Source organism: Phoenix dactylifera, unplaced genomic scaffold (genome assembly GCF_009389715.1).
Source record: "Phoenix dactylifera cultivar Barhee BC4 unplaced genomic scaffold, palm_55x_up_171113_PBpolish2nd_filt_p 000007F, whole genome shotgun sequence".
Taxonomy (NCBI): Eukaryota; Viridiplantae; Streptophyta; class Magnoliopsida; order Arecales; family Arecaceae; genus Phoenix; species Phoenix dactylifera.
In genome coordinates this window covers 2,693,386-2,710,173 of record NW_024067666.1, presented here as the reverse complement: position 1 = coordinate 2,710,173, position 16,788 = coordinate 2,693,386, and the positions used below count along the sequence as shown (strand labels likewise).

General features: G+C 39.0%; 2 protein-coding genes across 2 annotated transcripts; both read left to right on the top strand.

The window, feature by feature from the left end:
* The first annotated feature begins 8,960 nt into the window (after window positions 1-8,960).
* On the top strand, window positions 8,961-14,385 carry LOC103709214 (peroxidase 51-like). The gene is made up of 4 exons (XM_008794444.4): window positions 8,961-9,300; window positions 9,373-9,573; window positions 9,663-9,828; window positions 13,787-14,385. The coding sequence occupies exons 1-4, from the start codon at window positions 9,088-9,090 to the stop codon at window positions 14,191-14,193; spliced, it is 987 nt and encodes a 328-aa protein (XP_008792666.1). The 5' UTR covers window positions 8,961-9,087; the 3' UTR covers window positions 14,194-14,385.
* Window positions 14,386-14,998: 613 nt separating this feature from the next.
* On the top strand, window positions 14,999-15,999 carry LOC103709215. Its single transcript, XM_008794445.4, has 2 exons — window positions 14,999-15,353; window positions 15,469-15,999. Exons 1-2 carry the CDS (start codon window positions 15,269-15,271, stop codon window positions 15,702-15,704), a joined length of 321 nt encoding a protein of 106 aa, XP_008792667.1. The 5' UTR covers window positions 14,999-15,268; the 3' UTR covers window positions 15,705-15,999.
* The last annotated feature ends 789 nt before the right edge of the window (window positions 16,000-16,788 follow it).

Genomic DNA, 16,788 nt, shown 5'->3' with positions numbered 1-16,788 from the left:
TCCCTTTTCCTCTCAATCTTCTTCTTCCTTTCTCTCTATTTGTTAGAGAGATAAATGGTCATTAGAATGATAAAAAATTAATTTACACTAATAATTATAATATTTATATATTTATTATTGTATTATACTATAAATATAATATAATATAATATTATATCATAATATATTGATATGTTATGTTAAATAATTTAATATTATATTAAATTATTATTCTACAATACATAATGTTATAGTACTATATTATAATAATATTATATTACATTACGTTAATATTATACTATATCATATATTTATGTAATGTCCTTTATGGTCATTTTGTCACACAAAAATACTTTCTCAGTTTGTTTACCAAACACATGTTAAAGTGCCACAGCACTTTAAAAATTTAGTTACCAAACAGCAAACAGCTTTTTATAAATGCTCTGCTTCAAACAACTCTACTTCCAATAGCTCTACTTCCAATAGCTCTACTTCCAAAAGCTCTACTACTAACAGTTCTCCAAACAGGGCCTAAATCATCATAAATTAGATTATGCTAGGAAGTACATACATACTCTCATCCTATCAATCACTTCCAATCTATGAGTCCTGATCTTTAACCATCAGATTCATGTCTATTGATACATGACAACCATCCCAAGGAGCATTAAAAAAAAAACAATTCAAATAGAAGAGATTATTAAAAGTTATTTTATCATGCAGTTCATAATATAGCCTATGACTACTCCAGCAAATTAGCCCATTTGAATCCACCCAATTGTGGCCACCACCTGGCAACCAAAACAATTGAAAAGACCCATGAGTGGCCGGCCAGTATCGGATCCAACGTCAAGACATTCCCCAGCCTGTCTCTGGGCTCGAATGCGGCCGACACGGACCCATCACGCCACCATTTTCCCCACTCATGGGTTCTCAAAAGAATCAAACTCACGGGGAATGACCTCACAATGGAGTCTCAAAGAAGGCACGTTCTTTCCTTCCTCTCCTTCCATTCTTTAATCCTCTTGAAACTTTAGGGTTTGAATCGTGTAGAGATTAAAAGACTAATAACAAAAAGCCATGGCATCTTCTCCAAAAACTTACATTTTATATTGCGCGTGTGACATTCATGCCGCCAATCACAACTGCTTGTTTCTGTAGCGGTGCATGCTTAATAAATAAGATCTACATAAAAAAAGCAGCTGTGATTGATAGCATGAACGGCCACATGATGCATGCAGTGTATTTTGTCTGGAAGTCAAGTAAGCCGCACTTATTATTTATCGATTGGTCCCGGGCAATGGAATCATTTTGGATAAGAACGCTTTGGGGTTACTCTTTCTTGGGTGGGACATGGCTAGGGTGGCCTTGGCCCTCCTCGTTCCTTTCTCCGGATTTAAGGAATAAAAATGTAGGAGATGCAATGAACCCGGAGAGAAGATAAGATCCTTGGAAAGATCATGTGGTCTTGACGTCACTCTGGCTGGCATAGTTACTTTTGGTTCCTGCAAGAAAATCTCTTTGGACGCTAGCTCTTTTGGGCCTTGGCTATTGCCATGGAAGAAGTCTCCGCAAAAAGAAAATCATTGTGATGTTAATTAAAATTTTGGGATTATGTTTATAATTATGGTTTTTATTGTGACTTCCTTAATCTCTCTTTCTCTCTCTTGTCATATAATTAGGATTAGGATTTTGATTAGCAAAATGTTGAAAGTCGTTTATATGGCATAGTTAGGCATCCCCTACTATTTGTAATTTTATATGCGAATCCTCATAATGCGGCTTAAATTCAGCTTTTTTTTAATCATATGGAGTTCAGCTTGTTTTCCAAGTAGCAAACATGAACAAGCTTTCTGTAAAAAAGATCAAAAGAGAGAGAGAGAGACAGAGAGAACAAGCTGGTCATTTGGCCATATTTCAAGATATTTGCAGGCAGCTTCATTCATTTGCAATTCTAACCTTGTTGGCAACTATGACCACTTGAACATGTAGCCTTCAGCATTTCTTGTGGACATATTCTTGTTTCTTCTAAAGAGTGCCATCAATTACTTTGTCACCTGCTTCCATTTTCTGAAGCCTTTCTGGCTTTATTTTTGCATGCATATGTTACAGCCACCAAAAATGGATTTCCAAGGGCTGAAGCCTCTGACAATCCGACGATCAAATTTCATTAATAGCGATCGCAAACTAGTTCTAGGATTACCATATGCAAACACAAAATTTGGACTTTGCTACAATTTTTTCCATGTTTCATATAGCAATCCTGAATGGTTCATTATATGGAAGATGAAAATTATTATAAGCACCCGGCTATGGAGGTTCCGGCGATCAAATTCCATTAGCTATGCAAATATGAAATTTGTGCTTTCTCGGAAATTGTTTGCCAATGTTTCATGTAGTGACCCTTGAATGATTCCATCATCATTATATGGAAGCTAAAAGTTATTATAAGGAACAAACTACATAGAGTCCTCTGATCAAATTTTTTAGCTGTACTTCATATGGTGACCCCATAATGGTTCAGAGATTTCAATATAAAAACATGGAATTTGATCTTTGCTATAAATTGTTTTGCATGTTTCGTATTGTGACCCTTGAATGGTTCCATGATCACATATGAAAACTTAAAAATATTATGAAAAACAAACTGCAGAAGGTTTGAATCTAGGCCTTGCTATAATTTTTTGTTCCATATTTCATATAGGGATACTTGAATTGTTGGTTCCATCATTACTATATGGAAACAGATAGCTAGTTATTAGAAGCAACAAAGTATGGGGAGTCTGGTGCTAAAATTCCATTTGCCATGCTTAATATAGCAATCCCAGATTGGTCTTTGAGTCATGTTAATGAAACATGAAGTTAGGGCCATGTTATAAATTTACGATTCATATCGTAATCCTTGCATGGTTATGATATGAAAACTGAAAATGATTATAAGCAACAAAGTTTGGTGATCAAATTCCATTACTATGTTTGGTATACAGACATAGAATTTGGGCATTGCATAAATTGATTTCGATTATTTCGTAACAGAGACCTCTGAATCGTTTCGTGGTCATTATAATAAAACCAAAAATTACTATAAGCAACAAATTACAGAAGGTCTGGTGATTGAATTCTGTTATGTGTTCTTCGTACAGTGACCTCATAATGGTTCTGGGTCACAGCATGAATTGATGGAATTTGGGCATGGCTATAATTTTTTCCAAGTTTCTTTTAGTGACCCCTGAATAGTTCCATAGTTGTTATATGAAGACTGAATATTATTAATTGAAACAAACTATGAAGGGTCTAGTGATCAAGTTTCATTTACTATGCTCGATATATATAGTTGCCCTAGACAGGTTTCAAGATCACAATATGCGAAAATAGAATGCGGACCATGCCATAATTTTTTCCCCATCTTTCATATACCAATCTCTGAATGACTCAACGGTCACCATATGGAACTCAAAATTGTCATAAGCAACAAGCTACAGAGCCACAAAGCTTATGACCCCGGAATAGTTCGAAGTCCACAACATGAGATATGGAATTTTGGCTTGAGGAGTATAAAATTATATGCATATACAAGATCCATGAACTCATACCTCAATCTTGGGTAGCACTGAGGGTTCTCTTCTTCCGTGTTTTTTTATAATTTGGTTTGTGATTTTTTTTTACTAAAATATTTTTTTTGAAAAATTGATGTATAGATATATGATGCTTGTAAAAGTAGTTTTTATGTTTGGTTGGCGATAAAAAAAGGTAGATTATATTTAGTTGGACATCTATTTTTTAGAAAAAAGTTGTGTAAAATATATGTTATGCTCTATCTTAATAAAAAAAAAAAATCTTATGCAATTCTAAAAATCTAAATGCATGCTTGAAAAAAATCCCAATTATCTGACGGTGAAAAATAGATTTTTTTATATCTTATATATTTTTGTTTCCTATTAAATTTATGAATTTTATTTTTATGAAAAAACTAATTTTTTTGTCATTCTCCTGATGAAAACTTACAACTAAACGTGAGGTCTTCTTCATTGTTTCGTTAACCATACTTTCCTCCTCCTCTACCCGCAAACCAAACGAGTCCTGGATATGGCTCAGCCATCCAAAGAGAGATCAACGTATGAAGCACACCCATGAGCTCAGTTGCAGGACTCTCCTTCCGAATGGAAATTAGAGAATTCCTCTCTCGCCACGCTGCGCACCGGAGCAGCAATTGCCGTATCCCAGGTCTCTCTTTTTTCGGAAGGAACACCCAAGGCTGCGGCCAAAACAGTTCGTAAAATGCGTACCTTGAGAGGAGCCCCAACATTCCGAAGGTGTCTCGCCACTGGGAACGACCACCCAAAGGTGTCTTGATCTCTGCTCTTGCACGCTTGTATCCCAGGAAGCCGGCCATGGAGGACATGGAGACCTCACCATCTCACGCAAGAAAAAAATCCCTTCGAATTGCTTCTATTCTCTGTATAACCCATTTCCGTAGACTAAAAAGATACATGATGCAAGGGGTAAGCGCTGTAAGCACAGATTGGATGAGCACTAAACAACAACCCCCATAGGATAAAATTATCCCCCCTTACAACCATTTAGCGACGCCTTTCCACCTTCTCAAGAGAAGGCTTCCAATTAGTCTTCCCGAGCTTGGTATTGTAAAGTGCCTTACCAAGGTACTTGGTAGGGAGGTTCTACAGTCCATAATCCATAGTACTTGGCCAATTGCTGTCCTCGTCGTCTATCATGTCCAATATGCACTAAGGTGCTATTGATGTAATTGACTCTCAATCCTGAGAGCCCTTCAAAACAATAGAGAACTAGTTTCAAGCTGCCAATATATCTATCTTTCGCCTTGCTGAACGGCAAAGTGTCTTCTGCATGCTATAAATTAATGGTACCCCCTGCCTCAAGCTTGTCATCCAGACCTTTGAGCTTGCAAGTTCTGGTGAGCTCTAGCTAGCTAGCTAATATCATCAGATGGTTCCAGTCAACCGCCTGTTCGCTAGGATTGATGCTTTTGTCGAGTAAACAATCCCTTCAATCTAGGCTATCCATCCATCTCCAAAGTCTTGGGCCCGCAGTATACCAAGAAAAATTTCAATCAAGAAGATCATAAACCTTCTCAATTCAAGCTTTGGAAGAAATCCTTTGCCTTTCAACATTTGCAATCAAACAAAACTTCATCAGCAGAGGAAAAGGAGTCAAGGATAAATCTATCAGGGCATGAAAGCACTTTGGATATTTCTCACTAAACAGTCGAGCACAGGTTCAAATTGAATGACTTCTGAATAAAGTGCAGAGCCATGGGAGATCTCAAATACTTTTGTGTTCAACATACAGATACATGCGCATAAGATCGATATCGTCTTTTGTTTACAACTGTTAAAAGGAAACAATTACATCAATTTGGCTCTACTTGTTTCTTTCCCTTTCCGTTCAAAAGTATTCATGGCAACATACTATTCTATGTCACCAAGAACATTCTAATAAATTGTCTAATCAGATTACCTTCGCTCAATGTCATAAGCTTTTTCTAAATAGAGAATTTTATAGAACTGCATGCCCTCTCTTGTTTAAAGTTTCCTACTGAAAGTTTGAACTTGTATATAAAGAATTCGAAAATAGGATAAATAAAACTTGCAGCTTTGATATAAAAATGTTGACCAAATAGGTAGGAGGTGATTTGGTTAAAACTAGTCATGATCAGATATATCTATTTATATGGCAAGTTCATGGATTTCAGAATAATAAAATTAAGAGAACCTTTATTTTATGTCACTACGCCATGTATAGTCTGATATCATATTTAACCATGTTATTATGATTATTAATTTTAACCATATCCTATATGTTTTGGTGATGTGCGAATGTATGTATGTATGTATGCATGTAAGCATGGGTGGTTGGATGGACGGACGGATGGATACATGGATCGATGGATATGGTCATTGAGTATAATTCATAAGATAGCTTATTGACCTAATGTCATGATTTTTTATATTGAGGAAAAAAACTTGAGAAAATGAAAATATAAATGAAATGAGCTATATCACTCAGTAAGTAAACCTTACACTATCTTATCTGATCAACAATAAGTTTTTACATGAATCAGTGCATCATTTAGAGAAAATAACTATCATTTCAAATAGAACATTTCATAGTACAATATTATAAAACAAGTTATAAAGCTAATCATGATGCCACTTATTCATAGTTCATAAATATGGTTCTAAGTGTATAGCATAAATAAAGTTATAAATCATTTGTTACTTATTCATTTCATAGCTCAAATTATTTCTCTTAGACTAAATGCTAAGATTACTATTATACCTATGACAGAGTTGCAGGCAACTACTATTATCCATTGATGGAGTCGTATGCTAACTACTATTACCCGTTAGGCCATTAGCCGGATCGTATACCAACTACTATTATCTACTGGCAGGGTCATATGTCAATTACTATTATCTGCCGATAGGATCGTATGGAACTAGCTCCAAATATCGATCTACTCTACTTTTAGAGGCCATATATAGCTATCTGAGAGTCTTTATCTATATTTCTTAAACAAATGTTCTTAGACCATATTTTATTAAAATATATTTTCATAAATTATTATTATAGAGTTCATAGCTTATAAATAAGTCAATAACGGCAAAACAATCATGAAACCACTCTTTTTACAATAAAATGCAAAGTTTCATAATTTAGAGTCCATAATTCATGAAGAAGTAATTAGCATTAGAATATTTATGGAACCAATTTTTCATAAAAAATTATAATTTCCATAGTGACAATGCTTTATCCTTAATTTAAGAAAAACATAGAAGCCTTATTTTCTTGATATAATAAACGGTAATTTAAAAACTAGTAAGGAGTGCCCAGATTACTTACCTCCTTTTGCTTTGACATTCAAAATTCAACTAAGCAAATTACTCGAAGCTATTCAAAGACATGCAAAGCTCAATTAATTTCTATTCAATAACTTTGATAATATTAAATTTCAAGAAATAGCAAAAATGGATCGTTGGCCAGATGATGGCGCCTGATGGCTCCGGACAGGTCAGATCTAAATAATTCGATCAATGAATTATAAAGTAGGGACTTGATTAAAGTAAAGCTTGTTAAATAGAGATCATCAATAGTGAGTTTATGGATACTCAACAAGAGTTGAGGTGATCGATTTGACATGCCACCAAGGCCCCTTTATTGAGAACAACTTGGGTCCATAGGAAAGAGGGACATGACTCTATAATGGGATTCATGGATCTACTTAGAGAGAGTAAGAGGGAGAAGAGAGAGACATAAGAGAGAGAAAGAGGAAGGCTTTGCCTCTCCTAGAAGAGGAAGGGGAGGATGGGATCACTAGAGATAGTGCTAGGGGGCATGGTTAGTGCCGAAGGTGATGGACAACTGGCGGTGGTGATTGGCCAGTAAGAAATCAAAGAAAAAAGGGCCGAAAAATAGGGGATAGGGAGACTTTCTTCATTTTTGGCCATTGGCCATGGTTTTGCTGTGGAAGCTTGTAAGGAGGCCAAAGAACTCAACCAAGGCTCTGGTGTCTAAGAGGCGGCAATATTGGGGGCCTGAAAAAAAAGAAGATAGAAGCATAATAGGGTTTTTTTTTTTGTTTTTCTCTGGTGATTTTTGATGAAGTTGGGGCCGATGAGGGGTCCTATCATAGGGGGAAAGGAAGAGAAAGGAGAACCGAGGCTTACCTTGGGCTCTAGTGGTGATGCAGCCCCAATTTTCAGCAGGCATAGTGTCGGGATGTTGCGAACTCAGAGGGAGAATAGAGGAAGAAAGAGAGAATGAGAAGAGTTGCTCAGTGGTGAATATTTATAGAGGGAAGGGGATGTTTATTTATAGAGGACCTAAGGTTCCGACAAGCCTAGGTCTCTAACTGCTAGTTAGAGTCTTGGATGAAGATGGAAAGAAGACTCTAATAGAAGTCTTCTGCCCATGTCATGCAAAGCATGCCTAGGCTAGCTTGGTTGGTCCAAGCCAAACCTTAGTTGGGCCAGTCAAGTAGACTTGGCATGCACTAACTGGGTCATCTTATTCTCTCCTTAAAAGAGTTTCATCCTTGAATCTTAATATGCTTTTATTCTCAAACAAATAAAGATATTTAGCTTTCGTCTAATACTCCAAACTTTTACTATACAACTTCGATCTAAACCTACTCTTCTATACGCATCTGTGAGCTTAATTTTCTACTCATGATCAAACCTATGCTCTGATACGGATATCAGAGCAGATCCGGCTCATGACTTATGTAGACTAGGGGATATTGTAGCATAGGTCCATTTTGGTTGACTACAAGCTAATCATGGTGTTTGTGATTGGATTTAAAGGAATTTAGATCCTTAGTTTGTCGAGAATGTCGGGGTTTAAATTGGGGAAGTATGTAAGACTTCGTACGTGCATGTATGTAGTCCCACATCGGCTATGTATTGAGTAGATTTTGGCTACTTATATAGGACTAAGGAACCTAAATAATACTCTCCGACTTATTTTTTTGGGTGAGGTCCTGGGTTGTTATAGTTTATATAGTAATAGGAGTTTCCAAGGTGCCAAGCTTGTATATAACAATTCCTAAACAAAAAATAATTTAGTCTCAGTGGCAAAACCCTACGCATATAAGAGCCACGTAGAGTACCAAGAACAACTGCTCTCTATTGTGATGAGCCAAGACACAAGCATCCAAAAGGGTGCAAGCCCACAGGAAACCTCCCGGCCCCCAGATATCCCTGTTGCTCCTAGACCGACTTCTCTAGATAGCCGCCTAGCGTGGAACATCGCCCCCTCCCTATCCCCATACTAGCTCTATCATTGTCGCCATGATATTCTTCTTGTAGCAACGTTCTTTGGGCTTCTTGGATAGGCTTGTCACGTCAGTCTACACCGGTCGTGATGAAAGAAAGCTAAGGCGGCCGTAGACAAAGGGAACCTATCCACGCTCCCCCTCCACCCCTCCTTTTGTCCCTTTAATTCGTTAGCTGTAAAAGGTTCCAAAGGCTAACTGGCTCGGCCAACCTTTTATATATTCCCCGTCCTCCATGCTTCACATCCCAACGCTTCCTCTATTCCCCTCTCCATCTCTTTCCTTCATACCAGTAGATGGGAAACATCAGGGTGGCCTTGTTCCTGCTGACCTTAAGCATATGCCTATTCCCTCAGTTGAGCTCAGCCCAACTCCGGCGGAATTACTACGCCAACATCTGCCCCAATGTCGAGAGCATTGTGAGGAATGCTGTGACCAAGAAATTCCAACAGACTTTCGTCACCGTGCCCGCCACCCTTCGCCTCTTCTTCCATGACTGCTTCGTTCAGGTACAACAGAAACCCAAGATGGATCTACTCTGTGCAAGGGATTCCTTCTCTAAGCTATTGGTGTTATTATAGGGCTGTGATGCTTCAGTGATAATTGCATCCACCGCGAACAACACAGCCGAGAAGGACCACCCGGATAACCTATCCCTGGCTGGAGATGGATTCGATACTGTTATCAAGGCTAAGGAAGCCGTGGACGCCGTTCCCCAGTGCAGGAATAAGGTGTCCTGTGCCGATATCCTTGCAATGGCCACCCGGGATGTCGTAGCACTGGTTGGTCACTTTATCCTAGCCATGGATTTCTCTGTATACGGTAGCATTATGAGTTGACGGAAGTGTTCGGTTGGATGTTGTTTGAACAGGCCGGCGGGCCATCGTATGCAGTTGAATTGGGGAGACTGGATGGGCTGAGCTCCACGGCGAAGAGCGTAAACGGGAAGCTGCCACAACCGACCTTTGATTTAAACCAGCTCAGTGCCATTTTTGCAGCGAATGGGCTCTCTCAGGCCGATATGATAGCTCTCTCAGGTAATTCTAGATTGATAGTTATCCTCTACATATGTTTGCTTGCTAGGAATTGCATGAAGTCTAATTTGGATACCTAAATTAAGGCCAGTAGATCAATTAGCATGCGGAGAACATATAAGACAGCTTAAAACTAGTGCTGAAGAAACAGAATAGTATGTTCAATTCTGCTTCATTGGATCATGTGCTTCAGCGATGAGGACTATATATACCTCTCGTCCTCCTCCTAACAGTTTAAGCTTCGGACTGTGGGTTTGTAACAAATGATATTAGAGTTGGATTCATTATGCATTACAATTTTTATTAGTCTTATTGCTAAGAGAAGCCAAAATGGGCAAGGACCCAGTCAGGATCGAGTATGACTCAAGCTATGAGGCATGGGCCCTTCCATTCTCTTTCTTCTCTCGATTAGGAGCATCTCGTCATGAGATTGAATGGAGAAGATTATCATAGTTCCATAATGCCTATAGAAATTATGTATTTATTGGATGATTGTTTGTGTTCAAGTGATTTCACATACTGTGAGGACAATGCTATGCTAGAGAACGCAAAGGCACATACAAATTTTCTTTGGAGATCTTTTTTAATAGTAGGCTACAATAACAGCACGAGGAAAAGCAAACAAAAGGAGAAGAGGGACCACGGTGAGTCGGTGGAGGAGCTCATTCACCCTTTCAAAGCAAAGAAAAGAATCACGTCTGCCAGCTTGCACACATCCATAAAAATAAGATCTTTCATATAATTTGTTGTTCTTTTTTTTTTTTTTTTGATGTTTCCACCTTCTTCTCGAGTGAGTGCGTTCGTGCATGGATGGATTGCTCTTGCCCATAATTCCTGCCATGTAGGCCAACATTACACACAAGTTAGGCCTACTACTGTGCCTTATTAGCCATGCGGTGGGACCAGGGCCTACAATGCGAGATATTATATCCTGCACAGCATGCACCATATGATTGTATACTATGCCAGCCACATCATCTCATTTTTATAGGCTTTATTCATCATACTGATTGGCATGATGCACGACCATATTGGTACGCACAGTGCATGATATAATTTCTCCTAGCATGTTGGAGATCTTTGAATTTTGACCGGTCCTGGACCCAGCTCAAACTGCCATGTTACAAACGGAATTGAGACAATATGATTGGCATATTGCACGGCCATATTGGTGCGTACAGTATAGGATATAATTTCTCCTAGCATGCTGGACATCTTTGAATTTTGACCTGTCCTGGATCCAGCTCAAACTAGCGTGTTACAAAGGGAAATGAAGGAACTAACTTCTGTGACCTAACGGGCACAATGCTAGCCTGTCTCCAACTCGACTTTTTTTTTAAATTGTGGCATTCAACTACTTTGATTGGATGTAGTTACATCAAAATAAGGATATTGATGTAACACACAAGCGACCTACAAATCCCTTTAGAAATCACATAATCTTTGAGCAATTCACCTGGATAGATATTGACGTTAGTGAATGGGATTTGCCAAGTTGAGCGATGCCGTAGAAGTGTTCTCAAAGTGATGTTGTTTGAAGTTTGGAGGATAAGAACAAAAGTGCCACGTTGGATTGTACTCACACTTCAGTCTGCTGTAGAGTTTGTAAATCATATAGATCCATATTGGAAGATATCTTATCCAATGTCTGACAGAACCACTCCTTAGGTCATTGTCTCAATTATATGGTTTCTTTTAAAACTACTAGTCAATTTAAATGAGGCACGACATATTTGACTAATAAACAGATATCATTTTGTTCATAATTTTTGTTTGAGGGAATTATATTGTTCATACTTTAAAGTCATAAAAGAATTTCTTTTGAGAAAAATTCCTCAATAAAAGAAAATTAAATTTGAAGAAAAAACCTATAGAGGATGTCATAGTAAACAACATAGAGAGATGCATGGTTAATTTGTTCAGTTATTTGTGGATGAAAATGGCGTTCTAATGTAGTTATTGTTGATCAACTCTGTGATTAGTAGACATAGACTTCTTTGATGCTTGAGAAATGATATGCTAGAAAGTGAAGACTAAGAAAAAGAAAAGCTGGTATTGGTATTTAAATGTCATGACAACATAGTTATGCGAAGAATTATCTTTTCATTTGAGAATTCTTGTCCTCATCACTGGAAAATGCCATGCAAACAGTTGCATTAGAAATTTTGAGCAAAAATTTCTGTGCTTTGTATTATCAAGCCTGTCTATGTTAAGTAACTAGCGGTTTGTGATAACTTAAAAATATTACTCTTCACCGTTTCTCTATACCATATGAAAGAATAGTTTTGATTTTGTAGAATATTTCATTCCAGTTCCATCTATTATTTTTAACTTTCAAATATACCCTTCCACATTGCTCACAATACATAACTAACTTTTGTTTAAATAAATTTGACCTTTTTAGAACAAAATAATAAAAATCCTAGCACTTAGAAAAAAAGGAAAGAGAAAATAATTTGATTCTAATCATTCTTTCTAAGGATGAGTTTTAAGGGTGATACATCCATTACTCGGTGCAATTAATTACTAGTAATTGGGATAGAGTCAGGAGTCAAATCAAAAAATCAAATCTATTCAGATCCAATTAGAGGAGGAGATACTATCCAATTCATTTTAGATTTTTTATGAAAAGATCTGATTTGATAGTTAACACAAGTGAAAAAGCTATTAGGATAATTAATCAATTTTTAAGGTATATAATATAGCTTAAAATTTTATATTTTCAAGCATATATTGCACATGTGCAACTGCTAGTCCACTTTAAAGTACAAGTAGGTGCAACTTTGGATAGGGTAGATGGATCATTTCATGTAATCCAACTTTGAGGCCAAATGGTTTGTTGTTTGGCTTGAGAATTTGATTATAACTTCCTTACACTCACTAATATAGAAAAAAAAATTTCTCCAAATATTTCCAATATTCTTGCATGATGTCTGTAAATTACTTGATCTTCCAAGTTGGTCAAGGCTTCAAAATCATGGTTCTCATGGAAGTGAGAGAAACTAAATAAAGATAGAAGCCTTGAGAATTTAAGATATAACATCTTCCTTTATACATTTGATCAATCCCAACCATATTATTTCCATATCTTTGCTTGGCTCTTGCAGCATCCAGTGATGCCTAATTCTTTCAACTTTATTTACATGCATGCCAGCAATATAGAAAGGAACAAAAACAAGCCAGCAACAATAGAATATCTGTATATGGTTATCGTGCACTGTATCTTTGAGAAATTATATCCTATACTCGATGTTCCAATTCAACGATACACTGAGCTAATTAATTTTTACCGTGTGTACTATTCTAGCCACCTCAACATAGTGAGATAAAAAGAAAAAGGAAGAGCACTCCGCCTCCTAAGCATCATTCCTCTCCGCCCTCTTTCAAAACTCTAGCTCGTATCCTACGCTTGATGACGAGCGCTACTTTGCCCACTCGATCCCTCTTCCCTTCTCCACTGCTTCTCTCCACTCTCTTCCTCTCTTTTTTTTCATACATTGAGATGGCTAGAGTAGTATGTGTTTTAAATGAATTGAGCTGGTGCATCACGCATAAGATATAGTTTCCCTTATATCTTTATGTACTACCATTGCCTGAAAGAAATTTTTGAAATTTATAAAAAGTAATGCTAAACCAACATCAATCATAAACACTCCTGAAAAACCAAAACTCATTCCCAAAAATTGCATAAGGAAAACCAGCCACCAAAGATGTACATGATTTTTCAATGTCATGCACTCGAGTACATGTTAGCTTTTTTTTTTAGTTTCTTTCTTTTGTGCCTTTTGAGAACCATTCCCAAATTTACATTGCTGAGTTAATATGTAGAACCATTACAAAGAAAAAGAAGAAAAGAAAATTAAAACATAACTTGTTTTCAAGTTATATTAATTGTGAAGTAAATGGCCAAAAAAAAAGAGTAGAAATTAAGCTGACGCTCCTCTTTTCTCCAACTTTGCAGCTGCTCACACTGTTGGGTTCTCCCACTGCAGCAGGTTTGCGAACCGCATCTACGACTTCAGCTCCCAGAACCCAGTGGACCCCACCCTAAACCAAACCTATGCGGCCCAGCTACAGGCCATGTGCCCTAAGAACGTGGACCCCACCATAGCCGTCAACATGGACCCCATCACCCCCCGGACTTTTGACAACCAGTACTACAAGAACCTTCAGCACGGGATGGGCCTCTTCACCTCGGACCAGGCCCTCTTCACCGACTCCCGGTCCAGGCCCACCGTCAACTCCTGGGCCCAGAGCTCCTCCGCCTTTGAGAAGGCCTTCATCGCTGCCATCATCAAGCTCGGCCGGACCGGAGTCAAGACCGGGTCCAATGGCAACATTCGCCACGATTGTGCCACCTTCAACTAGCTTAATTACTGAGCGTCGTTTTTATTATTGAAAGCTACGGTGGAGTGTTGTTGCTAAGAATGCAAGCGATAAGTGAGATATCGCATGCAAAAGAAATGTGATTCTTCTCAAGCGTGGTAACATCATCATTTAGCTATAGAGTTGCTCCTTTTCATCTTTCATTTGTTAGTGATATTTCGGTGGAGAGTGCAAGTGGCCTTTCTAAATTGTTCTTTGATTTTCTCCTTCACTCATCCAAATTGGAGCCTTTAAATTATGGTCCCACACATAAATGGGTTAACACACGAAGTGGACATTGTGTATCACTCAGGAAAATTTTGTTAGCTTCTGCACGTTTACTCGTCTGGGTTGAGCTTGATTGAAGCTTCAAATTAGCTTGATTAGCATAACTTCAGAGAAAATTAAAGCACAACTTTTGGGCAATAATATCACATAACCTTATACGGTTCCTGAGTACACAAAAACGTTCAGTTCAGCCTCACATAAAGATGACAAGATGCAAGAACAAAAAATTCAAAAAAACGTTCAGGATGCCGCATCATCATCAGCAGACTGCTTGACCGCCACATCAGCAGCGGGGCCCATAGTAGGGATGACAAGCATAACTGCTTCAGACGAAAATCCAAAAAAAAAACAAAAAAAATCGCAACCTGAGTCCAACGACAGAAACGTGTCCTTTTCCGAAGCCAGATCCGACCAGGGACCTAAGGGTCAACACTCAACAGTCCCGGATCTCTCGGATCTTTCCCCTCTCTCGAGATCTAATCCGTAGGTTTCGACGCATCGTCAGCTCGGCGGACAGCGAAACCGCGAACGAGCCCAGAAATATCCGTGAGCAACCACACGGTACGACACGCGAGGATGCCTACTAGCCCTCCACGTGTACGGTCTACAGGGCCATACGCGTCGCTGTCAAGATGAGACGCCTGGGCGCACGCGGACACACGCGGTACCCAGCCCGCAACGGCACCGGAAGCGCGTACCAGAGAGACCTCTTTAAGGACCCAAGCCCGGAGACGAGAAATGGTTAGAGACGAGAGAGAGAGAGAGAAGAGGCGGAGGAGAAGAGGAAGGGATGGAGTTTTGGTGGGATCGAGTGGTGATTCCGATGAGGCGAGTCTGGATCAACGTGGCTACTCGCATCGGAAATCGGAAAACCGGTATTTTTTTTTTCTGATGATGCTTGTCGAACGATCAGAACCATTCCGGTGGGTGGTTAATTAGATTAGATTTATTTATTTATTTATTTATCTATATTTTTGTCATGATTTATAGGGCTGTGGAAGCTGAGGAAGGAGGTGAGGACGTGCGAGTACGAGGACGTGCACGTGATGTGGGAGATGCTGCGGAAGACCGACACCGAGATCGGCCGGTATCCGCCGGCGGCGATGGGTGGTTGTAACAAGAACCGGCGGCGGAGGATGAGGCATCGCCGGAGGGCGAGGGCGAGGGGCGGCGTGTGGGCGGCCGTGCTCGAGTGGGCTCCTTATAGCCTGTGCCGCGACTTCTAGTTGGATTAGATCGGATCGGAATATCGGATGAGTACGCTCTAAGGGAGTTGGTCTCGGCACAGGAGTAGCCGTCTTTCTCCAGCCGTCTTCTAGTTTGTTGGATCCGATGGTCTCTGGTCTCTTTTGGATTCTCTTGTGCACGGAGCAAACGATTGCGAAGAGAATGGGGAGGTTTCCACCCCTGCTTTTTTGTTTTTTTTATTTTTCCCGTCCACTTTTGAGAAGACCATCTACTAGAACTCACAAATATTATTTGCTATTTGCAATCGCTGCTGCCTTCTCCTTGGTGTTATAATTTCCTGATCTTTCTTTCTCTAAATTTCTCGCCCTTCGCACTTGTAGATTCTGTGAACAGATCGGTAAGTTTGGCATTCAATAGAAGTATAGAACCATCCAATGGATCTGCTAAGGCAAGGCTTTAACCTTACAGTAGCTCCAAATTAACTGAAAATGAATTTCTAATTTTCCATAAAAGGATGCATAAGGTGCCCTTCCAATCAAATCATATTACCAAGACATGCAGCCTAAAATTTCTTTATCCGAATTTGACAGGGAGGATAAGTAGGAAGTGTGTAAAGCCGACCGTAGAGTAGTTTCAGTCTTGATCTTATTTTGATCTATGAAGCTGACTGTTAATACCAAAATTCTGCCATGGAGGACAGGAGGATGCCCGCCAATCTGCAGAGAGATGCCGATTTGAATAGAAAAATAAGAGAAAAGCTCGCATAATTGGCTCCGGCTGGGCTCTCCGATGCCTAAGCCAAAAGGATTTTGGAATAACAATAGGAATAAAAAATATATAAAAAAAAGATTAGTGTAGAATATTGCGTTCTTCTAGTCGGCCCTTATTTCGGCTTTCTTATCTCGACTTTGTCACCTCAATCATCTCAAGTAAGCCTTCCCAGGTTAGCCTTCTCACCTTAGCCTTTCACTTCGGCTTTCTCAAGTTGGTCTTCTCACCTTGGCCCTTTCACCTTTATCTATTCAAGTCGGCATTCTCACCTCAATCTTTTTACCTCGACTTTTTCAAGGCAGCCTTCTCACTTCGGCCTTCTCATCTCAAGCCTTTTCACCTCGGCCTTCT